Genomic DNA, 26,232 nt, shown 5'->3' with positions numbered 1-26,232 from the left:
CCGAGCAGCTATTCTCGTCTCGCGCTCTGAGATCCCTGGACAACAGGAGAGCGGGCTCACGTTGGTAGTCTGGGGCTGGCCCACTGCGGGTAAATACGTATTACGTCCGTCCTCTGGCTCTTTCCAGGCTCCATCCGTCAGCCCTCTTCATCGCCGTCAAATTTATGGGGAATTCAGTACGCTTGCATCATAAACGGCTCCTGTAAACATACAAGGACATGCCTATGTGCAGGCGGCAAACCATATCAATGTGTTTGTCTCAGCACACTGCGCTGAGATGTGACCTTGGTGGTGTTGGTTCGTTATAACGAGTTACCATTGGTTCTGCCCGTTCGTGCGGCGCCGGCCGGGCGCGTCGATCCGTTCACCAGTGACGCTCCTATCACGGTCTCGGATTCTCGGAGCCTGCATCCCGTCCTTCGCTCACCACCGGGTGAATCAGTCCGTCCGTGCCGTAAACACGGCGAGCGGCGGCCGCTTCTCCATCAATCACCGGCGGCTGACGTAAGGACAGAGGCAGCGACCTGCAGATGACTGAGAGTGCAGTCTGCACGTGACGGACACCATGGTCTCTGACCGGTCTCCGACAGAGACCGTGGTCTTTGGTCTCTTAGACGGTTCAGTCAGTTCCTGACTGAACCCACGGTCTTACAGTGGGTGATAAAGCTGCCTCAAAGGATACATTTAGCGTTGATGGCTGCCGCCATATACCTAATGCTCGCATTTATGAAATAAATATATGGGTGTCAGTTTGCTGGGAGTGGATGAAACGCTATACTCTCATATTCCATAGGAACTTTTTTACAACTGACACTTCATCTCATTTCACCTGATCGGGCTGCTCGCATTCCTTCACATACGTGATTCATCAGTGTTTTAAAACGAATATTCGCATCGCTGCGCAGTTCGTATTGTTCAGGGTAATTGTACCCGGCTCCGCCATGGGATCCCCAGTAGGCGGAGCTGCCCCCCCCCCCGATCGCTCGCCCCCCACCGCTGCCGTTTCGCTGTGTCAACTGAGCTGGCTCCCGGGGAGGGGGAGGGGGGGGGGCTGTGACACCACAGCCGGCGCCGCGGGCGAGGGGCGGCGGCAGGCGGCGCTCGGCCCGGCGCCCCAGACCCAGTCCGGATGCTGTGACTGATACCATGTCTCTCGACTGGTGCTCTCTCGGTCCGGCCATCAGTGCAGTGCAGAGCGGGGGAGGAGACAGAGCGTCGAGGACTGTGTAGTGGTCGTGTAGAACTACGGTGGTGTGGTGGTGATCGAACGCCAGTGTGACGTTTGGACGATGCCGAACAGTGACGTCTGGGTCGAGTGAGCGCTCAGTGACGGCGAGTGACGGTGTCGGAGCGTGACTGCACGCTGTGACGAATCTGTGACGGGCCTGGACGCAGTGTTTGTACAGCTGTCAGCGTCTGACCTTGGCGGTTGACATCTGGAGTACCCGAGACTAGCGTTGCCAGCCGCCGAACCCGCCGCATTAATTTGATGCCCTATTCTTTCCGCGCCCGTTTACCGTTCCGTGACCTGTGGGACTAAACGGTGACACTATAAGGATCCGATGGAGGGTCAGCACTCCCCTGAGTCGGTGCGTCGCCGGCGGCCGGCGCCTGCCAGCACGGACTCCCACAAGCGCCACAGTCTGATGCGGCAGGCGTGTATCAACAGCGCCCGGGCTTCGCTGGAGCTCCGGTCCGACCCGCCGGCCCCGCCTCCGCCGCCGCCGCAGACTTTCTCGCGAGGGAACACCTCCAACAGCAGCTTCGAGCGTTTGCTGAACGGCGGTGCGGTGCCGACGACTGGCCTGCGCCGCTCGAGCTCGCTGCCGCGGCAGCTGAGCGCATTGGACGGTGGCGCCGCCCGGCGGTCAGTCGGTGGCGCCGCCTACCGGAGTCACTTCCTGCTGCGCGAGGAGCACCGGGCGCTGCTGCGTCCGGCCCAGCAGGCGCTGCAGCGCCACCGCAGCCGTCAGCTGGACTCACTGCTGGACTCTGCCGGCTGGAGACCTGGCCGGGCCAGTGCGGAGACTCCGACTGAGTCCGAGGACGGTATACAACTGCGGTCCGTTGTCCGGTTTGACGACGAGCCGCGGCCGGTGGCAGAGGGCGGGAGGGCGCGCGGACAGACGGAGGGTCTGTGGTCGCGCGCTAGGCCCAGGTCGATGGAGGTCACCCTCACGGGGTACCGGTCCAAGTCACTGGACGTGCCGGATGGAGTGTCACTGAGCAAGATACCAGGGTGAGTGTTCACTGGGAAGGGCTGCACCGTTCTGACCTCTCGGGACATCTGCCACCAGGCGGTTAGCCGTTCATGAGATCAACATGCAATGGCACAGCCTGAGCCATCGGACATGGTGCTGATGACAGCCGTTCTGCCCGGGCTGGCTAGTGTATGTAACTCGTTATTTAGGATTTAGGATGGTGAAATTGTGTGTTGATTCGAAGACTATTTGTGTGATTTTTTAAAACTAAATTGTCGATAAATTTCCGACAAAGCCAGTGCTTTGATTGCAAGCATTACACGGGTTGCATAATTCACTCGCAGCCTAGAGTGAATCATCGCCGAGATACTTCAGTTTAGGTCGTTTTTTTCATATAAATTCCTGTCTGAATCGTGGTTGAGCAAGCCAAACCATTGCCCAATGCGCACTCTTTCAATGGAGTATAAATCTCAGTAATACATGCCTGTCAGGCGCCCAGCAGGGGGTGCTGGCGGCTCTGTCTGCCCTTCCGCCCACGGTTTCCTGCGCTATGTCACTTCCGGTCGCCGATTCCATCATTTCCCGGCTCTCCCGTCCCTCGCCCCCGCCCCCTGGGCTCCCTCCCTTCCTCTCGACACGGTCATCTCAGCTGGTTGGCAGAGTGCCAAACCCCGCCCCTGAGAACACGAGTGACCGGCGTCGCCCCGGGCCAACCGCCGATGTACCTATATATACCGGTCAAGGTCGTCGCAGGGCCGCTGGGTCCAAGAGCAGAGCAGCGGGCGTCTTGGCAATGTGCCAACGGGTCGATGATTTGGCGACAGCGCTGTGGGTAGGGAGATATCGGGGAGGGAAGATGGACACTGGGGAAACGTTTCGGAGCCTTCAAATGGTTGCACTGAGGGCGCAGGATGATACTAAATAGGTAGGTACCTAAATTAATTAAGATATTCCTAGTATTGTTTACTGATCAGTCCCGTTTTTTCAGGTGTCAAATTCTTCTGGAAGTGGGGGATTGCCAGATCAGGTAAGTCCACACCTGTGGGGTGTGTTAAATCACGTTTGTATTACCTGCACTGCAATACAATGCATAACATTTTAGGCATAGCATAGGAGGCTACATGCGTAGGGGAGAGAGGTCATATTGCGCCACCTTAAGGATATCGGCCTATTGCGGCTAAAGTTGACCAGCTGTCATGCATAATGATATCTCAAATTGTACCTCAGTTATTTTGGCATCAAATTACAGCTCCTAATTTGTATCACACCCATAAAAATTAACAAGAGAAAAGTTTTCCGACACACCTGCAAAGGGCGCATTTACGGACTACCCCATCAAAAAGCGCCCATGCCTCTCATGTAAAAGCGCCCTATTAAAAACAACGGTTTGCCACCTAACTAAGTAGCCTATTTGAACGTGTCAGCCCATTAACCATTTATGCTGTGAAGGCTAAGGTAATGGTAAGGTGAGCGCTCTAATAATAAAAGTGTTCAATGAAATGTGTCCCAACCACCAGATGCTGTTTCTCTGGGTTGAAGAATAGGGCGCAAATAGGGTGGGCGCAATTACGAATGGAACACATTTTTCATGAACTTCAAATATGGCGAGGACAGCGAAGCCACGGTGGTGATAAACTTTCAAAACTACCATTAAACGAGCAATTAACAATGATTATTAGTTGAATCACTATCTCTAAGATAAACCATGACACTAGCAAAGGTCGAAATAGACTGTTTCGCGTAAGAAAATAGGGGAAATCACAAAAAATGGTCTGCGAGAAAGCTGAGACACCTTACCTGCCCCCGTGGACCGGAATAAGAACGAGTTATTGGTGGTGAAGTAAATGCACACATTCGAGCATTCATTCGAATCGAATTTTGGACAGGAGGAAGGTGTGGCGCATTTAAGAACATGGCGCAATATGACCTCTCTCCCCTAATGCGTTTCTTCGACAGAGCATCAATATTCAAAGGTGAACTCAAGGCGGCAGGGCCTACGGTGAACTAGCCTCGGTCAGCCTTGACCAACCAAGCTATTGAAAAACAACAGCTAAAGTGCCAGTTACCGATCTTCTCGGCCCGTACCACAAGGCGACTTGGTGCTATGATTTGCCGACAGATGTCGCTACGCGTCAGCGCCTGCAGTTAGACTAACCCGCACGTCACATTTCTATTACGCCGCGGCATACCGCGCCTACGGGTTATACTGTACCGCAGCGTTATAACTAGTGCTGATTACCACCGCTAGATAGCGCTGCTGTATTGCACCTGAAAGTAGACTGTGCCGCAAGGCCCTTTGAGTGTTTACACGGCAACGTCTTTCTTTCGCCAGCGCATTTTTGTTTCTTTCCATATTGTTTTATGGGCAGTGTCGTCATAACAAACGATTAAAAAAAGTTAGTGACCTTGGTTTTATCAGCATCCTAGATCATAGTTAAGTTTGGTGAAAGTCCTAGTATAGGTATATGCCAAGTTGTACTGCCCGCCTCATTCAGCAATATGCATTTAGTTTCCTTAGTTGTAAGCAACCGTATTCATGGGTTTGATATTTACATATAAGTGAATGGGCTGTACTCGGAGCCAGAAGATAGCTCTTTGCAGTCAGACACAGCGCTGGCCGCTGGGTTCTCAGAGCCCAACATCCGGCACATCCCGGAGTCCTCTAGTTTGCATTCATACGCCTTCTGTATGCTTGACGCGACGGTTTCATTTCGCGTATCGGTAGCTTGGGCGCCGTTTGCTTGTGATTTATTGAATCCACTGCAACATTTTCGGGCAACACGAATATACCAGAAATGTTGGAATACGTGTGTGTACTGAGTCCTCATCACTCATCAGTCATCGGACTCACTATACGGTAAAGTAGCCAAAGTACGGCAGGTAGAGCGTCCATTGAGAAGAGCAAACAGCTACAGATCTGGGATAAAGGACTTTCGAACTTTTCAGAAGATCTACAAGCATAACTTGCATAAATTATCTTCGATAATTGATCTGTCACACGGCGTCATGAAAAGTCTACGCTAGCGTTAACTTCACAGGATCAAAGGGCTGTAGGGGAGAGTGGGGCACATTCGTGCATGGGGCACATTCGTTTTCAGCAATTTATGGGAACACGAGTGACTGCACGAGCTAAAGGTAAATATGAAAATATGTCTATCTTTGCCGCCCTTCGTTCACTGTAGGAGACAACACTGTACCTGATGTCATGCTTGATAAAAACGCAAATTTGTCATATTCGTGGGCTTTCCAAACTTTTCTCATATCATCCATTTTCGTGATCCTGACTCGGAAATGTGGTTTAACTTTTCAAAATTGGGTCCGAAGAAGCTCACTCTATTCACGGAACTGCTGCAAACTTGTTTGTTGAAAAACTGTCATTTTTTCAATAAGAAATTTTGAATTATATTACAAATAGTGTTGTGGGGCAGGTTCGTGCACGCACTGCCTAGGGGCACATTCCTGCATATTTTTTTCGTTTTTGCGATTTATGACTTTATCTGTAGTAGCGACGCTCGCCTGACTCAGTCTCGGCTGCTTGCGACGTCGTGACAAGTAATTCACGTGACCCTTGGAGAGGTCACGGAGGCGGGTCGATGGCCGGCGGTTGGCACATTCTTGTTGGTCAGCCAATTCTTTCTACATACGTTGTGCAATGCATTCCTGTGGAAAGGGATCAAGTAAAATGACCCCCTGCCCATTTCTTTTGGTAAATTTCTGGCAATGCCCGGTAATTCATTTAATTTTGCACGGTGCACGGAAGTGCCCCACCCCATGCACGAATGTGCCCCATACCTGGGGCAGTTTTGTGCAAACGTTAAGAGTTATTAAAAGTCATTTTTTCTAATAGAAGCGGTAACTTTAGAGGATAAGTTTTAAAGAGGAAAAATATGTGCAATAGTTCCTTTCCATACTACAATCAACAATTTTGCCGTTGCACTAACCAAAGAACAGATATATGAATTTATCCATTTTTTGCACGAATGTGCCCCACTCTCCCCTATGCTTCACAAGCTTCAAAGCAAACAAATTATCAGCAGGAAATGGTGTCATCAAAGGGGCCGGGCTTGGCACCATTTCCTCTGGGATGTGCTGTTGATAAGGCCTGAAGCGAGGTCGGCCTACACTGCAGATGTCTTTTCGTCTAACTCTTTTCTTCTTTTTTCATCTAACTTCGCCTTTAAACGATGTCAATGCCATAAATCAGCCTCTTTGTATGAACCTTATATTCAATAATTAATTAGTTTTCAACTCACAATGAATTGTTTGCCTTTTTAGGTTTCTTGATGTCAATAAACGTTCTCTTTACCATGACGGAAAAAATGTAACTTCAACGTTTCTACTTAAACTTGAATACAATACACATATACGCTGCGAAATAGGTATTTGAAACAATGAAGACAAGGGAACGAGACAATAAGTTCTGGAGCCTTGAGAGAACATTCTTCATTACTGATCCGGTATTAAGTACACAAGAAAGTAAATTACGAATTAATTAGACGTGAAATCAAGAAAGCTGGACAAACAGAATGCATGCCTAAGAAACAAACGTTCTGGCTGTATCCCTAGAGTCGCGGCGGCGCCTCATCCATTTTGTTTCATTGGAGTAGGGAGCGTGGAAGGTAAGACAATATGATCTAAGCAATGCATTTCAGAAGCCAACATCTTCATTTTGTCTTCAAAGCGTCTTATCCATGTTGATGTAAAATTTTACTGGTAAATTGCTGCTCTTATCGGAGCTATCTCTATAAACGTTGCTCTCGTGCTCTATTCTGGGTGACACTTTTTCGCTTCCCTTTCGCCAGCCGGGTGTTTTGATCGTGCCCCGTCGCTCAGGCTGGATTTGGCCTCCCGCCATCTCACACTCTGCAGCCCACAGTGTCCCCACACAGCTTCCGTCACGAACGGAGGCGGAGGCGGGGGCGGCGTAGGAGGCGGGAGCGGGGACGGGGGCGGCGGCTGACGAGGGCCGTGTAATGGCACCTTCATTTGCGCAGGCACGGCCGGCCGCAGGGAGGGCGGGTGTATTACGCTCCGGTAACCGATGATCTGACCGACTGTGGGCGACGCACGGCACGGCACCGCGGCACGACGCCACGGCACCACGGCACGGCATGGCCTGGCAGGCCCGGGGTGACCATGGGAGGGCTATGGCAGCGGCGGCATGAATAAGCAAGATATGTGTTATGAAGTGTGTGAAAGACTCCTCAGTCTGAAAGCAGAGGTGCAAAAACCTCTTCAGCTGTCACATACTTTGTCAGTGGCACACGGATTCTGTCACGCAGCTTCCATCAACCAGGTGATGTCAGCCGACAGAGTTTACGTTGAGATGACTGGATGTTACTTTTCCCTGATCTCTGAAATTTTAATCATTTCTTGAATTTTAACATATTTTAGGACAGGTTCCAATGATTAGGCACTCTTCTTATTGAGCATCTTGAGACCTGACATTTATTTCTACTGTTCTTTTATCAACAATATTCAAATATTGAAACCCTTAAAACACCTGCCTTCGGACTCTGATTATACAAATGCAGTAAGTAGGTGTGCATAACTATAGTTAGCACTTAGGCTAACTATTATGATAATTCCCTTGAGATAAATAAAATTAAGTTGGTTTAGAGGCAGAAATGACACACAGCCTCGTACACAACGGCACCCTACACAATAGAAAGCATAAAAATGGGTAAGTGCCTATATGCCACAAACCAAAAACATTGCCAAGTTTCTAACTAGATGCCAGGTATGGTCAAAGCTATGGCCTAGTTTAAAGAATATAAGTTCATTTTGGATAGGTACTGAAAATCATTAGAAAAACTTGGATTATGTAAAACGTGTAGGCTGCGGCACAAACAAAAGCAGGTTATTATGCAAACATAACCTGAAGGTCGACGAAGGGGCAGCATTTGAGCTGCCCAACATTTCATTAATTTTCCTCCCAAGCTTTTGCACACAAAAATGGTGATGCCAGCCTTAATCTAAAATATTTCATTGATATGATTCAAATAAAAATGTGAATGCATCCTAATTGAATACTCATCTATTTCAATTTTGACAGCAGGGTAGGCAGCCAAAATTGGATTCCCATATCAATATACACTTATGCCAAATTTTCTGACTGACTTTTTGTATGCTGACAGTTGCTGAATCTCACCTCCAGGCTCTGTTATTGGCTATTGCTCGTCTTCATCTTACATCCACATGCTTTAAGACTGATTGAACTATAAATATTACTATCCACAGCATACATCTTGTGCTGGGGGCACACAAACAGCCCGCACATCTTGCCCGCGCAGCCGTAGTAATGCTGTTGGATCCCATACTGCCTCACCTCACCTCCCTAGCCCGGCTAAGACACTCAAAACACACTGTCACAAACTGTCACAGCCGGCGTGACAATCCGCCAGCCCCTCGCCAACTCCACGGCCAGGCAATGGGGATTTACAATGGAGACAGCCGCCGCGTGACAGAATCCGCCGGCTTTTTGCAGCCCCCCGTAAATGCGTACAGTTATGACGCAGCCGTTACGATTATAATCCACAGCTAATTTACTGCAAAAAAGTAAACTTACTGCAAAATGACAAATGAGTAAAAGTGGAGCCCCTTAGTAGCTAGCTATCTTACTATTCGCATTTACATGGAATATAGAAATTACACTCGCATTTATGGAAAATTGGTGTCTACTTGACCGTAATCTGTCACGTTTCATGGGCTAAAAGTGCTATCTCTGGCACATACTCGGGTTGGCGAGTTGGCAGGTTTTTGCACCTCTGTCTGAAAGTTCCAACTTCCGTCCAGATATTACTTCGCAGCGCTGCTGTTTTTATTCCTGGTCGTGAAGTGGGCGGTTCTCGAGTTGCCGCTGTTCGAGTCCCAGTTTGAAATGTTGAGGAGTCACCGCCGGCTCGAGCTGACCTCAGACGCGGCACCCCCGGCAGCTGTTTGCTGTGGGTCTCGCCGGGTCACGCCGGTACCGGACCCCACACGCACTTTACGCGTGCCGATGACCCACATGCATGACGGAGTCACTCCGCCTACTATCGATCTCCGTACGGGAAATCTGACTCTGACGCAGCAGCTGTTAGGGCGGTGTTGGCGCGTCACGACACCGGAGAGCTGGCGATATTCGCCCTTAGCGGCGGCGCTCGCACGGCTCAGAGCATCGATTCGGGCGTGTGCGGGGGGCGGGTCGGTACCAGCTGAGCGGCCGCAGGGCCGGTGGCGGTCTCAGTCGCCCGCCGGTCGCCGTCAGAACGACAGGTGAGGGGACAGAGACGGGGTCAGGTCACCGACCAGTTACTGCTGGTCGGCACCAGTGATGTGATCTCATCAGCTTAGTTTTCATTGAACAATTATATCTTGAAAAATCGTTTTTAACTTCTTCTTCTTCTTCTTCTCAGTCGTCGGTTCCACCCATCGGGTGCACCATCAGGTTGTCCTCCCTGATGACCCTCTGCTGTCCCTTATCTCAGCCTTTACGTTAGGTACTGTGCAAGACGCTAGTGGTGGCACCGGGCAGACCTTTAACGTTGACCTTGAACTCAGCACAGGAGGGTGTGTTTGTTTTGATAGAATACATCTACATTTACATTCACTTGGTAACGATTTTGATTAGTTCCAACTATTGCTAAAGTGTAACTGCACAGTGCACATACCTACCTAGGCACAATTTAATTGATTTCTCTTATCACGCTTCGCGGATAACATTTGAGATTGTCATTGATTTTGTATAAATTATGCTTCTGTAGAATGCGAACTTCAGTCAATGTCTTAAGTCATCTACTGTTTGCCCTATATTTCTGTGCTCGATAGGTATTATAGTTTTCTGCGTTATTGTTCTCCCCTCTGTCTCCATATGTGTCAATTTTCTCTATCCATGATCCTCTCCTCTACCAACCTCTACAAACACGCCACGATCCTCGAGGTTGTGGCTTTTCGAATTTCCTTTCCTGATGAACTACATATCACACTGAATGGTTCCTTATTAGACATGTCTTTTTAGGCTCGATTTATAAAAACAGAACATAAGTACATCACGTTCACTGGTGGATCCAGGGGGTATTGTGGAGTACCCCCCCCCCCCACAGCACCCAAAATCGACGAAAAGCTGCGTTTTTTTTCGAGAATAAAACGAAAACTTAACAACTTTATCGGGAAAAGTTTGTTTTTAACCCGCGCCCCACTGGGGTCTGCGTATAACACGCCCTACTGGGGGGGGGGGGGGGGGGGGGGGGGGGCTATTCATAGCCCCCCCCTCCTAACTCCGAAACTACTGGGCCGATCGTCAAAATTCAAACGGCGTCTGATAGCCCCGGAAAACTGTCGAGCGAAACCTAATTTCATTGACTTCGAGGTCACCGATGACGTCACAGGTCAGGTCAAAGTAAAAATTATTAGCATTTTGGCTTCTTCACGTTTTGGGCTCTGGCCGCCGTCTTACAAGTCAGATCAGGCTCATTTTTGGTTCACACACTCGTGAACAGATACTCTAGATACTCTGAGGGTACCAAACTTGTACTTTGATTTTCAGGTCAAGGTCAGGTCATCACAGGTCACGAAAATATTATATCATCCGTCGGTCACGTGACACATGTTTTATGGTCCACTTAGGCCAAACATTTCGAATTTGATGTCGTCTTTGTCATTTGAGGTCATTTTGAGTCAAATTTAGCTCAGGTCAGGTCACTTTCAGGTCAAAAAAGGTCAAATTTTGAAGTTAAAGTTTTTCAACAAAAAAGGTGTCTATTGGATGCAGTTTGAGCTCAGGAACACGATGGTGCTATTTATATTGGCGTACGATGTCAAATTCGTGCTGAAAAATTGATTTGAAAACTAATAATTGTTAATTTTTTGCAATAATGCGTATAACTTGGCCATTTTTGAAGATATTTAGCTAAAACTTGCTGGAGTTAGTCATAATAATGCGTTCTATCACATATATTCCGGTTTCTTCGAAAAGTCAAATTTTTTTTTGAAAAAAATGTAAAAATATAAATTTTGAACTTAATTATATAAAATTTTCAAAATTTTGAAATTCCGAGATAGCAGTTTGATAGCGCAGTCTATTCTGAGTCCTCTCATGCAAAGAAATTGGATCTAGCTTAAAAACTGAGCTCTTGGGAGCGATTGCCGTGGTTCAATGTTTTGCGTCGAAATCGGCCGAACATGACGTCACTCTGACGTCATTTCCGGCCGACCTATGGTAGGTACGAAGTTCAAATTTTCACACAAGGTGTCAAATTGATGCAGCCAAAGGTACTGAAAGTTGGTCGTCGATACGTCAAGCGGTTTGGAAGTTATTGCAGAAAAACGGGAGGGGGGGGCTATAAATAGCCCCCCCCAGTGGAGCGCGGGTTAAACTGCACAGCAGTGCGTAAGGAATCGAAATCCGATGAATTTTTGGAATTTTGAGAAACTTTTTTTTTGGAGGTAGGTATTCCTCCGCAGCGTCCAAGGCCGCCTTTCTGGATCCGCCAGTGATCACGTTTAGTTGGTAACTACTGTATTCTGTAAAGATGATAATAGTTATATTTCGAACCGTTCTGTGTTCCAAGTCCGTCCACCGTCAGTTATCTTGAAACCAAGTATGTATCATACCATTGTATAGAACGTAGATGGGTGACCCTGACCATCGCTCTCCGCCACTGCTTTTTAAGTCACCTTGGGAGAGAAATGACCTTATCTGCATTTCGCTGCAGTGATCTGAATGTATTTAGAGCTGTCGGCTCGGGCCCCATCTGCTTCTATCAAAGTGAGGAATTCAATTGTGCCGTCAGCAAATGCGTCAGGCTCTTATAGGCCCGGGGGCTAAGTGGTCTGGCTACAAGTGTTAAGCGAATGAATTTAAGCTTAATTCTCTTCTGCACTGTTACTAGGATATTACAGCAGCGTTGTTCGTGCAAATTGGTCTTACTGCCCGAGTTCCTCCAACAAAAATCGCAAATTGGCTGCCGGAATGCCCACCGGAGCTGAAAATGGTACAGCGCCGAGTTTAGACATGTGAAGAGCTTTTAGCGGAATTAGGAATCGCTGTGCAGCCGAAATATGCGCGGTTTACGATTATGCTGAGCTTGCTTACCCCAATAAAGCAAGCCGGGTGATTTATTAGACCGCAAGCGGCAAGTAGCCGAGTCTGTGTGGGACAGGGCCTATACGACTGCATTGGTGCCGTTTGGGGACAGTGTGAATTGAGACAGAAATGGTGCTGTGCGGAATTCACACGATACGATAATGCTGCCAGCCAAGCGCAGGCCGGCGAGTCAGTCTGGATTATCTCAAAGTGGGGCGTATGAAAGTACCGTTTATACAGTGAGGTAGTTTACACATTGAACTAATATCCTATCTTACATGTCATGCTGTCTTCTAATGAATGCTACATCGCACCACTGCGGCCTAGCCCTCGAGTATCGAGCACGGGTTCATCTCATGCCAGCCACCACGCGCGGCACATGGCGACAGTGCGCTTCCCGGAACCCTCGCCAGACCCGACACTACCCCCCGGCTGCCAGCAGGCACATGCGGCACTAACTGGTCCCTCGGCGGACGGACAGCCTTGGCCCACATATCGAGATGCGTGTGCTCCGCGATATGCTGATTGTGTGCGTGTGTGTGTGTGTGTGTATTGTGTGCGTGGGAGACTTCTGCGTAACGACCGCCGATCTGCTGGCTCACGTCGGGAGCCACTTCAGCTAAAGTTCCCCTCTTATCCATTTTTTTAGGGCGAGAAATAAAAGCTCTCCTCACGTATTCTCACAATGCAGATCCTCCACATCTAATGTGGTTTTAGGAGAACGCTTCATCCAATCAAAAGCATAGGTGGAGCTTTTCCAGGGAATGAGTTGGTAGGGCAAACAGTCGTCAAACCTACAATGTCAATGTCTGATTGTCAAGTTGAATAAAATGCTATACACTGAATCAATTCTAATCATTACCAATACATTAGCTTGCATTACACAGATATTCCAAAGCTCTTTAATGCGAAATAGATTGATTTGCAAAGCAGCAAAGTCCCACAAAACAGCTAAAGTTGGTTAGGCAAAGCGCTTATTGGTAGGGTAAAATGGCAAGTTAGTGGGACAGCCTCTTCACCAACGTGGGACAGCCGCTCCACCAACTGTATAGGAAACTCCGCTCCTGATCAAAGGGCACCTCTTCACTAAAGCCTCGGCCTAAGTGGTGCTATGACTTATGACAGCGACGCGATATCCAGTTGGTACAAATTGTTCTTCCCTGAATGAATGGGCATGAACTGCATCCCGGGGCGGCATCAAAGGCCACGGCTGAAGGTCACAGTGTCAGCTGTTAACACAGCAGGGCACCGTCTCTCTTGACCCGGGTGGCGCGGAACATTGAGACTTCATAACAGCGCGGCCTTCCGAGCCACCGGCTTCAATTTAAATGGAAAGACAGGACCAATTTCGGAGTGCCGGCAAAGGTCACGGGTGATACTGACAGGCCTTGTTGGAACGGTTACCATTATAAAGGTCACGCTAGAGCACAGAGCTAGCAGATACACATCTCGTGTGTCTTATCCACATTGTTAAATGTACTGAAGTTCATATTTTTCGGTGCATTTAAATGAGAAAAGTAAAACTATTTTTATGCAAAAAATTTCAATGTACTTGCCTATGCGTCCAGTTGACTGCGTTAACCCGCGACCGCCTGGGGGGGGGGGTCGGATCCGACCCCCCCCTCCGTTTTTCTTGAATAACTCATGAACCACTTTCGCTATCTACTTGAAACTTGGCATACCTTCTCCCCCATCAATTTGACGTCTCCTGTGCAATTTTTAAGAAAAATTTCCAATTTTTTTAGATATATCGATTTTAGTGATGTTACTACATGGCGTTTTTAGTCAAAAAGTGGTAAATGTTTGAAAAATCGCCAAAAATCAGGGTTTAAAGCAAATTGCTAATTAAGGACATAAAAAGACGCAGCTCAACGAGTTCTTTTAAAATGGCTATCTCGGATTTTCCATAAAATGCGTTTTTCACCCCTAAAAATTCAAAAAACTATATTTTTTGGAAAACAGCTAATAAAATCCAAAATTTTGGGAATTTCCAAAAAACCGGAATATATGTTGTAGAGCTCTATTAGAACATTAGATGCCCCAAATTTCAACTTTCTATCTTGATTTTTGACCCCCAAATTGTAAAAAATAGCTCCAACATGCATAGGGCATGGTGACGTCATAAGCATTTTCGTGAATTAGAGGCACTTCTGAACATCGCATGTGAAAACAAATTGCACCTCTAGATTCCTGGGACAAAGCTCGTCTAGAAAAGTGCATTTTTATGTCAAAAATAAAAAGTTGAAAAATTGACCTTTTTTTCTCAGCCCTCGTTTAGTTATGTATGGTATAAACGATTTTTATGCTTTCAATGCACACTTATCACCAGCACAGTGACTTGGGGTCACATATAACCATTACCATCGGACTCGGCGTGAAAAATAAGCCATAAAACATGTGTCGCACGACTATGTAGCAGAAAGTGAAAACCGTGACCTTTCGTGACCTGACCTGACCTTGACCCGTACTTAGTATGACCCCTATACGCACATGGTACCTTCACTAGGCCTTTGAGGTCATTTTTGACGAGTTTCGAGCAGCAGCTATCGATTCTGGTGTCCGTAAGCCTAATCATGCAAAACCCCTGAATTTAACCTTTGACCTGACCTTGACCCGAAAGTTGACCTCAATCTTAAAATCTTAAGAGTGCTTTGGGAAGGTCTCGTAGAGACCTTTCGAACGCCGCCTCGCGGGGCTCGATACGACCATTGGTTCTCGAGATAACAGGGGGAGGGGTCGGATCCGACCCCCCCAGGCTGTCGTGGGTACGGAAATAGCCCAGGCGGTGCCTTAACGGCCAGAAGAGTTCATATTCTTCAAGTTACGGCCTACCTAGCCTTATTGTTGTAATAAAAGGTCCTAATAAAGTACGTGTATTCACAAAACTCTAACCATGCTCCTTTTAATTTGGACCCAGCATTATGTGCATATGACGTTAGCTGTGGTCACAACCCAGCCTGTTCAATTCTCGAGCCGTGACCATCATGCCAGCGCCAAACCCTCGGTCTTCTGACAGTGCTTGGCTCACGTCTGCTTTAATATGTACATGTCATTTGCACTATCGGGTGTTCTATGCCGGGTGGCAACGCACTTTTGGATAGTCGGGTGGCAACGGTCGGTCGCGTGGTGGCACGGTCGGCGATTGGTTAATTATTCATCAAGAGGGTTTGACCATCTTTGCAACTTATTTAACATTCCATTTCTCATTTTTGCGGCTCATATCGGCGCTGCCATTCTGGATGTATGTCGTCTTCTGCGAAGTAGTGATGGTGGATGGGCCAAACGTTACGTAAGTTCATTACAAATTTAATGTATGTACTGAAGGAATTCGTAGGCCAATATTTCCTACCTAGACCCTGCTTTATGTCTAACCTTTTTTATATCCCTGTTTTTTTTTTTAAAGACATTTTAGCTAATGCAAGTCCCGTGGAAAGGACATCTTGATCTGTGGGAAGGACATCTCCGACTATAAAGCGACCACTCCTTCCCGATTTTCTCCCGGCACCCCGCTCGACTCTGCTGGGACAGGCCGAACAATCTGACGCAGCCGTTCCAACTTCTTGCACGCCACTGTCAACACTTGGATGCATCAGCGACAGAAAATGTGCCGGAGCTCCTCAGAGTTAACTAAGCTGAGCTAAGTAAGCTCGGATAATTTTAAGACCGATGCTTTACATCAAAAGAAATAAGTGTTTCTACTATTTTAGCATAATTATAGGCTAGAACGGATTTTTAGATAGCCGTAATACCCAATTTTGCGTGTGGTTCGGCTGCGATACATTTTCAAATCTACGAATGACGAGGTGTCTGGTAAGTCGGGTAGCTATGCTGTGATTTTGATATTAGCTTTAAAAAACTGCGGTCTGATTTTAAAATCACTTTTTGAAATGTGAACTTCTCGTGTTCTTTTTTTCATGGTTTTAATATATCCAGCTGATTCAAAAGTGCAATGTGACTTTTAAAAAGTTATGTGTGTTCATAAAGCACACAACATTTTCTGACATCAGTCCGTTCTCTCATCTCTTAGCAAAGTCAGCATTATCCGCGCGGACCGACTCTGTTTCAGAAAGGGTTCTCGGGCAGCGGAAATTGAACGCTATCGCTACAAAACAGAGCTATACTCGTATGTCTTGTTGGTAGACAAATAGCACTGGCGCTGTGCCAGCTTCTGGCTCGTGGGTGACGTTTAATGGCGCTGAGATAAGCACCTAAGTCTTTCGCTTGCACGCTATGGACGTTGGACGGTGATGCAATGAGTTAGCGACGCTGGCTTATTGGCTTAGATATTCAAGGACGCCATTCGTCAGATACCTGATGTTGGCATCCCAGCCCAAGCAATTTTATGTTGATAAAATTAATCATTAAAGGGACCCTCCCACCTTCAAAAAAGTTAATGAATTGGCACTCGGCTTCCCAACTTCATTGTGTCCTCGTACCGGAACCACCACGAGTCACGTCTCCCAAACCGGACAACTGTTGTTGAACGCTGACGTACACACTACACAGTTCAACACATAATAGAGGACGTGCCGGGACTGCAGGGGTTGTGGCGTGCAGAACGAGCCGGATGGGGGGGGGGGGGTGCGTGAGGTCAACGCTGCTAGCTTTCACAGCAACACAATAAAGTAGCTTCGAACTGTCAGTCACGGATACCAGTCACTGAAACATGCCTCCTCATGCGACGAAAAAGTGGCTCTATTGACTATTGAGTGTACAGTATGTCTAAAAAGAATGTACCGTCGCCACTACGTGGCGCTGGTGTCGCGAGCCGGTAGTTGGCTGAATCCGCACCAGACCACACATTCCCAAGCGCTAGGTGACAGCTGCGCGGCGGCCGGTAGTAGCGTAAGCCCGAACCTTCGTGACACGACCCGGGGGGGGGGGGGGAGGGAGAGAGGGAGGGCGGGGCAGCGCGTGCAGGGAGAGGTGCTCCGGCAAGCTGGCAGTTTGCGCGGCCAAAGGTCAAGGGGTCACACACCAAGCGAACGGACGCTGATGTGTGTTCGTGGGGATCGTGAACTTGTGTGTGGTAGGTGCGTCTTGCGATGCACGGGTGATACGCCATGGGTCTAAGCCAAATGATTCGGGGGAGAGCTGAAGAAAAATACCTGGTCAACTACGGCGAATAATGGTGCTGAAAAATGGAAAGTACCTATTGGTCAATGCAAGCCTTCATGACTATAAACTTTTCTGAGTGCGCAAAGGCCAGCATTGAATAACGACATCCGGATCGAAATTAGCAATGATTTATAATTACATGCCGAAGTAATAGCGCTGCAAAACCCACCTAGTAAATTGTCAAGTCGGATTCATTGAATTAAACTATCCTAAATTAAATTGTGTATAAGATCTCTATGCTTTGACCAGCTTCGTGACCTGATGGGCTGTGACCTGACCTTGACCCGAGGTTAACACCTTAACTTGATCTCACCCAAAGAAAAAGTATACCATTCGACACGCCTGAGCTAGACAAACACGATGCTGCTAAAATCGCGGATCTGCGATCATGTTTAGCGAAGTTATTTACCAAAAACCGAACATGTGCCTTGGGCCACTTGACCTAACCTCAGAAGTCATCGGCTGATCCTAGTCCTTAAAATCGGAGACCAATCGCTGCATTTCGTAACGACGCGCACGATCGTTTCTTTCGTGAGGCTCTAGCTCATTAAGGGGCGAATCGGCAAAGGGGGTTGTTCCCTCACTTCTAACCCCCCAACGCCCCCTCGGTATTCAGAAAACCTGAAGGTCCGGTGAGGGTTAACCCTATTAGTGTCAGGGGGGGTTGTTTTTATCCACCCCTCAGGTTTTTCGGGAATATCTCCGAAACCGCTGAAGCTACGATGCTGAAATTTTCTGACTTTTCCTAAAACTAAATTGGGCACATTCCCTGAAAATTTCAAGTTCATAACTTTGCAAGGGGCGGCTCCAGAGCACTGGGAATTGGGGGTCCTATTCGTGAAGCGAGTCATTTGGGCGAAGATCACGATGCTGCACCAGTTTTACGAACAGTGAATGAAAGGTATCATGTGATAACATATACAGTTATTGTGCATCCTCTTTTGACACGTTTTTGCTATAATAGGCGGATCCAGGCGTCCAAAAAGGAGGGTTATGTTTTACCTCCCAACATAGGTGCCCTGACACCGCCTATGCATGACCAATACAATTGTAGTCGTTCTCTCATAAGAAAATTGTAACATAACAAGACCATTACCACCCTTTTTAGAAACAGTACCAACAAAAACCTTATTTACTATACTTTTTGTGTACCCCCAATCTCAATGATCTATATCCGCCTATGATTTTTGAAAATGCATATTTTTAGGATCCATGTGAATTCCTGGTTCATTCTCTATCGATCGGCAAAAGTTGCGTTAAGATTGGATTTGGTTCAGAAACCTGGCCGTGATAAACAGTCTAAAATGTATCTGCAATTTGCACGTTTTTACCCCCCTCTACCCCCCCTATTGACATTTTTAATTTTTGTTTTTTATTTATTTATTTATTTATTTATTTCACATCGTGAGGCAAATCCGTGGAAAAATACGGCTATTACATGCTCGAGTCAGATACAGAATGGGGGGCAATGATGATGAAACAAACACGCGGCATCACAATTCACACAGTCGGATCAGACAAATTGACAACACATTCAGCATACATTTACCGCCGTTTACGTCACTTGCTCGCGCTCATGAAGGTGCTTTCTCAGTCTGGCCTTGAAAGCAGCCTGACCTACGTTGCGCAGTGCTGGAGGAAGCCCGTTGTACTCCGTCACTGCGGAGTACAAAAAGCGGCGGCGTCCCGATTCCGTACATATGGCAGGAGTAGCTAGCTGTTCTCCACCACGAGTGTCTGCCGTGAAGAATCGCTCGTGTCACAAGACTATCAGCAAGTTGCTGCGGCTCAGCAGTGGTAAGCATCTTGTTAACTAGTGCCAGACAGTGGTAGCTGTACAGGCTTTCAATCTGTAGCCACCCCAGCCGCTCTATGACGTCACTCACGCGGTCATACCTCCGCCGGCCGGAGACCACACGCGCCGCAAACCTGACGACTTTCTGGAGCCGCCGGCGCTGCGTCACGTTGCTAGCGCCATACACAGCTAGACAGTATCGGATGACCGACAACACCAGCCCCTGCACCAGTGTGACCAGCACTGACTGAGGGAGACAATGCCTGCTGTGGCTGAGTCCACACAGAGTGCCAGTGCACCGCCGCACTACATCGGATGTGTGCGTGACGAAAGTCATATCACTGTCGAACCACACACCAAGGTTTTTGACGGTGCTCGAGCTGGCGATGGTGGAGCCGGAGAAGTTGATGCTGATCGGAGGCAGCCGCCGTGTCATCTCACGGGTGCCGAGGACAATCAGCTGAGTCTTCGCTGCGTTTATTTTCAGACCGTTCTTGCCGTACCAGTTGGACAGAGAAGTCAGGCTGTCTTCGAGAGATTCCGTGAGACGGACGATGTCTCTCGGTGGGCCAGAGACGTACAACTGGACGTCATCAGCGTAAGCGATGGTGCTGGTCGACTCGTCGATGTAGAGCGGGAGATCGTTGGCATAGACGTTGTGGAGTAATGGCCCGAGGGCTGAACCTTGGAAAGTTCCAATAGGGTTGAGAAGAGGTCGGGAGATCGTACGGCGAAGCGACTGTCCGGCGGACTGCAGCTGCACGCGCTGATAGTGGTCGGCCAGGTAGCTACGGAACCAGCGCGTGTCCACTCCATAGAGCTGCAGCTTCCGTAACAGCGAGTCATGTGGAATGCAGTCAAAACATCGCGAACAATCCAACAGGCACAGCAGTGTCACTTCACGCCGGTCCATACATCGGAAGACATGGTCAGTTAGTGTGAGCAGTGCAGTGTCGGTAGAATGATTGGGTCGAAAGCCGTGTTGTGTGGGTGAGAACAAATGATGGTCAGAAAAGTAAGAGTAGAGCTGTTCGGAAACAACTCGCTCGGTGATCTTACCGATAGTAGTAAGAATAGATATTGGTCTGAAACGGCTAAAGTCATCGGATTTAGAAGGTTTTGGAATGGGGTGCACCAGTGTGAGTTTCCAGGGTTTGGGGACTGTATGTGAGGTGAGGCTTGAGTTCACTATGTGTGTCAGAACGTGGTAAAGTGAGAACAGACACCGTTTTATGAAACGGATACAAAGACCGTCCGCGTCACACGCCGAGGAGTCGCTCATGCTACCTATAATCGAATACAGGTGCTCAGGTGTGAGCACCTGTAGAAATGTAGATCACGTTGAGCGAAATCGAATGCCGTTTGAATTTTGAAAATCGGCCCGTTAGATCTCGAGATATCAAGGGGGGGTCGTAAACAGCCCCCCCCCCCCCTGCCACTAATAGGGGTAGCCAGGAGCCTGCCACTTATAGGGTTAAAACGTTACTCCTGAACGAGGAAGAAATGTAAAAGTCAAAGCTCTATAGACGTCCTGTAAAAGTGGCCATAATAAATAAATTGGTTAGAGATAAGATGCTTTTTAAACGACTTCCTCATATAAAATCGGGTGCTGGGACCAATCTTACAAACGCTTTAGAATGGACAGGGCGTCACTGGCTAAAGTTTGGGTGCAGGAAACGGCTATTAAATGCAAAATGGCTTTCATGCATTTCAGTCAATTGTATATTGACGGTCCCAGTGACCGAGCAAAAAAAAAGAAGTTTGGTAGTGTTTTGCATCTTTTACGCCCTAAGAAACTACACCATCTATTGAAGTGGGCGGGCTTATTTGAATGGGAGGGCGCATTATGCGTCAATCGTGTGCTTTCGTTTGTTTTGGACTGTATTTTACGACATCCACTGCTGGTATCACTATTAATATTATCTAATGCCGTGAATACGACAGCATTCCATTTATAAGATTGGGCCAATGGAGTCGCGCCCTGCGAGCTCGGTTTTCCGCTCGGCCGCTACGGGCCGAGGAAGTCGGTCTTCGCCTGAGGGCAGGACGGAGGTCAGCGAGGGAACGCGGGGTCAGCCAGGTATCGCCCAGTGCCGAGCGGATGCCGCTCCCTCCCCTCTCTTCCCCTCTTCTCCCCTCCCCGCCTCTGTATAGATGGGGAGGGACCGAACTGCCAATGACATGCGAGCGGTCAAGGCCGCTCGCGCGGCAGCGACCCTGGCGGCCGGGTGCCGCAACTGGGATTCAGCCAAGTTACCGATTCGCCTCCTGTGGGAGAGCCAAACCAGGGGACATACTTTTTAGACATACTGTACGTATGCATCATACCATTTGTGTTTTAAAACGTTCCCTCTCAACGTCTATATCATTTGTATCATATCTTACCATCTGGTCTGCTCCGGATGCCAGTGTTTGCCACTCACTTGTTTTCTCCCGATGTGCCTATACCCTGCCCGCAGGAAAGCTAAACTCATCAATCGACTTAACCCGCGCCCGGCTGGGGGTCCTGGATTTCCACGCCCTGCTGGGGGGGTGTTTGAACACCCCCCCTTCTAACTCGGCTCCTGGGCCACGTAGCGATACGCGGAAGGCGGCGTTCGAAAGAGCGTAAAAAATAATGAGGAAATCACTTCGGTCAATTTTTTGCTCAGGTCAAAGGTCAGGTCACCAGAGGTCATTGAAGGCAAAATTTCGCCGATATCCAGGTCGAATGTCGACAATTTCCAAGATGCCAACGCATAACTCGGGAACCAAAAGAGCTACAGCGCCGCGGAAAAGCGCATTCGATAGCCCTATTAACGCCCTTTCTGAGTAATTCTCTCAGATTTGACCTAACGTCAACGGCTTTGCCTGCAGGGGGCAAAAACTGCAAAAATAGCCGATTTTTTCGGAAACAGTTTTTCTGCAATAACTTTTGACCCAAGCCTTGTACGAGCTTACTTTTACCGGCATCGTGTTCCTCTCGTCAAGACGCATCGAATGAACTATAACTTGACCTTGAAAGGTCAACTTGAAAATTTGACCTCAGGTCAAGGTCATGGCCTGACCAGAAAGGGTCATGTTGCATATCAGTCGATCCGTATCGTCGAGCTGAACACATCTAAGGCGTTTTCATCGCTCTAGCATGCTTCTATCAAAAGTTATTTGCGAAAAACTGTTAGATACCATTCGTGACCTAAGATGACCTCAGGGCATAAACAGGGGTCACGGACACCATTTTCATGTTCAGTGTGTCTAAACCACTTGTAATTCAGTGTTTGGGAGTGTTTATAATGTCTTTCGTCCAAAAGAGGCGCATTTCAATTTTCTCCCATTGACTTATAATGGGGAGGTTGCAAAATTGACCTGACCTTAGGTCATCGATATCAAAATTCTGAGATATACATTTTGTACATGCTATTGCTCTTAGCAATCGCTGAAAGTTTCAAAGCAATCGGTCACTCGGTGTAGCTATGACAGACATTGAAACTTTTTATGAGGTGAGGTCACTTCAAGTGACCTGGTGACCTGACCTTGAATGACCTTGGTCTGAAATTTTCACAACATGTGTAGAATTGATGTATGATAAGGTGTACCAAAAACGGCGGCGCTCCGCGCCGCCGTTTTTGAGAAATTTGCGAAAAACCACAAGGGGGGTGTTCAAACACCCCCCAGCAGGGCGCGGGTTAACATATAGGACACTTTATATGACTTGCTAACCCAATGTCGAGCTTCCACGAGTTATTTCGCGTCCCGCTTGTTGATCTTTAACCGTAAATCTGCTGTCATCAGACTGCCTGCTGCATTAGCCAGTAGCCACCAGTCTCATTCACCAGCTGACCCACACTGTCCAATTGATCTGACCTGCTGGCCTTCTGACCTCCCACCAGACCTCCAGCTGACCTCTGATGCCCTTTCTGCCCTTAACCCTCCCACCTGACCTCCTACCTGGACCCCTGCGTACCTCTAACCTCCAATCTGACCCTCAGCTGACCTCTGACCATCATCTGACCCCCAGCTGACCTCTGACCACCTGACCTGCCCCCCAGCGAACCCCAGCCACCTCGGACACCATGGCCCGACCTCAGCTGCGCTCCAAGCCGGCGGCGCAGGGCACGCCGCTGCAGCCGGTCCGGTGGCGGCCCCGGGAGCCGCTGCCGCTGCCCCGTCGGCTCCGACTGCCTGGCTCGTCGGTACTCGGCGTCTGCCGGATGGTCGACAGCCTGGCTACGGGCTTCTGCTAGAGAGGAGGCAGTCTCGCCACATGCTCCTGCTAGATGACTGTAGTCTCACCAAGTCTTCTAGACGGTGCCAGCCGTCACCGGCGTCTACTAGAGGACTAGTCTATCAAAAGTCTGCTAGACGGCGGCAGTATCGTCAGAGTTTCTCGTAGCGCCTGTCTCAGCCGCCTTCGGTGAGAGGGTGACAGTCAGGCTGCCCGGGGGATGCTGTGGTGTGGGCGACGGCCGAAAAATGACGGCGTTTCTTCAAGACTCCTCGTCAGGTTAATCAGTGTGAACAGGGTCTGTCATGTAAGGTAATGAACGGAGGACGAAATCCGGAACCGAATTCAACCAGCCGCTCCAAGATTGTTTACGACTCTGGCACTCAAACAGCCATCCGCAATGTTTGCTATCATTTAAAATATGGCCCACTCTGCTTTTACTTTACGGAGACATGGATACGGGCCGCTGTATTATCGCTATAACATCGGTGCCCCCTAACCATTCCTATCTGACCTGGCCGGATCCATCAATTTGTGCTAACTTTATCCTTAAGAGGTCACGAGGGCTTGTGTTCTGAGGTGAGGACGTCCAGAGGTTCGGCGATGGAACCGGCCACGGCAACTGCCGACGATCTTTAGTGGCTACGGAGTCTAGCAGGTATGAGAAATCACACATATGATGAATGATAAACAGGGTGCTGATATATATTGAACGAATTATCATGCCGGTGAGGTGATTCTCCAGCAATAGCAACTGATTCAGGTGTGCCAGTGCCATTACGTTTGTGGTGAATGTAATTATACATGAGCGGTGTATGTTGTGTGCACTAATCACTAGTCAGAAGTACCTAGTGACAATACGATACTATACGAATGTGCGTCAACCCACGCGGTCGATGCCTACTCATGCCGTTTATGGTGGTTATCATTGGCATGTGTCACTTAACATTAAAGTTAAGTGGTTTATGTATCGAAGGTAATACACAATGTCATAAGCACAGTTTACAGATGTGTGCCGAAATCTATATCAACTTGCTTTCATGTTCTGGTGCATTGCAAACAGTTGTGTTATCGTACTTAAGAATTATTGCCCACTTGTGATGTAATTCATCCTGTTTTCATGAACCATACGCTCAGTATGTATGATTGTGACGTAAACCCACTTCGTTTTCACATGCGAGTAGGTTTGCGACGTAGTTTTGACTTGTTCACATCCTTTTGTGTTATGTTCCGTCACTTGAAACACCTTTAATGTCAATACACATTTCATGACTAATAGAGTTCTATTTACATCAAGCTTCATCGGACAGTCAACCTTCACTAGATGAACTCTTATAAAAAATCAGAGTTTGAACTGCACATGGGGAGTTTGAACTGAACTGCTAAGTGTGTAAAATGAATATCTACGAACAGTCAAATAACAAGTCAGACAAATAACGGATAGTCGGGTGGCAACGGTCGGTCGTGATGGCACGGTCGATCAGGGTGAAACCCTCTTGATCTCTTCTATGATTCGCGTTCCAGTTCACGATGCTCGTATATCAATTGTGGATGTAATATTGGCACTGGACATTTTTCATGCTCTCCTGACTCCTGATAACTAGTTCCATGGGATCCATTAGGATCGAACCCTAGCTTTACAAAGTTGCTGAAAAATCGGTCTTGAAATCGGGAGTAAACTTTTGTACATTTGGCCCCGGTTTCCTTCCCTTTCTTTTTGGCGTTGTCCTAGTGTTTTAACCCTCGCATGTGTAGGGGGGGGGGGGGTCGGATGGACCCCCCCCATGGTTTTTCGCGAGTGACTCGCGTAAAAAGCGGCCGATCGCGACGAAACTTTCAGTACCCTCGCATTGATCAATTTTACACCTACCCTGAAAATTTCATGACCCTGACCCAAATGACCTTTGACCTGTGACCTCTTTTCCGAGACCATGTTTGGCCGGAATCGCGATTTCGCGTATGTCGGCTCGCACTAGCCGCGTGTTTGCAAGCTTTTCGTGGTTTCAAACGTTCAAACATGTGATTTGATGTTACTCCCGTGTGTGTCAAGGTCACCTGAAGGTCAGATCAGGTCATTGACCTTTGGTGACCTCGGGTGACCTCGGGTCACTTTTTCGAGTTTTACATGTTTCTAGGCTAGTTTTTGGAGCTGAATTCGAATTTAGCAACCATTTGAACATTTACGAAGTAGTTTTGGTGACTTCGTAACATGTTACGAAGCTGTCAGAGGCGGTTGACACGTACTACGAATACCCGTCACGACGCCTACTGGTTGACCTGACCTGACCTGACCCGACCTGGTCTAAATGCTTCAAGACATCATCTGTGATCAAAACTAACACGATATTCGTGATCAGCACCCCGAAAAACCCCTTAGCAGCCACACTTTACGACTTTCTAACAGGTCCCGATTTTCCCGACTTTGGGTCATTGACCTGACCTGGAAGGTCAACCAATGACCTAGGACCTTAAAATTGGGTATCATCGGCTTCCTCTCGTCACGGGCAACACGCTCGTTTTTTCCGCGAAGCTCTAGCTCGATCAGGGGCCAAACGGCAAGGGGGGGGGGTCCAACCGACCCCCCCCCCTACACATTAGAAGCTGGCAAACGCCGCACACATGCGAGGGTTAATGAAGTCGGTTTGTCGATAAGTTGTGAACATACTGATAGCGTATTTTTTATTGAGATTTTATATCCTGATTTATGTAGCAGACATAATGCCCGACCCGGGCCCGAGGCGATGCCAAACAATCAGCCAGAAACGATGGCTGGCGAAGAAGTGAAGGCCGCAGCCCTAATGCTGGAACTAGCCCGTACCAAAAGCTCATTACGAGTATGGTGGGGACC

General features: G+C 48.2%; 1 protein-coding gene across 2 annotated transcripts; it reads left to right on the top strand.

Annotated features, from left to right (window-relative positions):
- The first annotated feature begins 1,091 nt into the window (after window positions 1–1,091).
- On the top strand, window positions 1,092–24,660 carry LOC122387190. 2 transcript variants are annotated; one of them, XM_043377123.1, is made up of 3 exons: window positions 1,092–2,239; window positions 3,190–3,228; window positions 23,209–24,660. In XM_043377123.1, the coding sequence occupies exons 1-3, from the start codon at window positions 1,563–1,565 to the stop codon at window positions 23,438–23,440; spliced, it is 948 nt and encodes a 315-aa protein (XP_043233058.1). In that variant the 5' UTR covers window positions 1,092–1,562; the 3' UTR covers window positions 23,441–24,660. The 2 variants fall into 2 exon arrangements, 1 of the variants encoding a protein (XP_043233058.1); XR_006257513.1 differs by lacking the exons at window positions 1,092–2,239; window positions 3,190–3,228 and adding an exon at window positions 9,377–9,458.
- The last annotated feature ends 1,572 nt before the right edge of the window (window positions 24,661–26,232 follow it).

The sequence above is a fragment of the Amphibalanus amphitrite genome, unplaced genomic scaffold (assembly GCF_019059575.1).
Source record: "Amphibalanus amphitrite isolate SeventyFive unplaced genomic scaffold, NRLGWU_Aamphi_draft 000276F_arrow, whole genome shotgun sequence".
Lineage (NCBI taxonomy): Eukaryota > Metazoa > Arthropoda > Thecostraca > Balanomorpha > Balanidae > Amphibalanus > Amphibalanus amphitrite.
Note: the sequence above shows the minus strand (reverse complement) of the source record. Positions and strands in the feature narration are given on the sequence as shown.

What these genes read in the sequence shown, in the direction of transcription:
- LOC122387190 (XM_043377123.1), top strand. Translation starts at nt 1,563, where the DNA reads ATGGAGGGTCAGCACTCCCCTGAGTCGGTGCGTCGCCGGCGGCCGGCG. An exon ending in TCACTGAGCAAGATACCAGG is followed by an intron (nt 2,240 to 3,189) that starts GTGAGTGTTCAC and finishes CCGTTTTTTCAG; the next exon opens with GTGTCAAATTCTTCTGGAAG. An exon ending in GTGGGGGATTGCCAGATCAG is followed by an intron (nt 3,229 to 23,208) that starts GTAAGTCCACAC and finishes CCTGCCCCCCAG; the next exon opens with CGAACCCCAGCCACCTCGGA.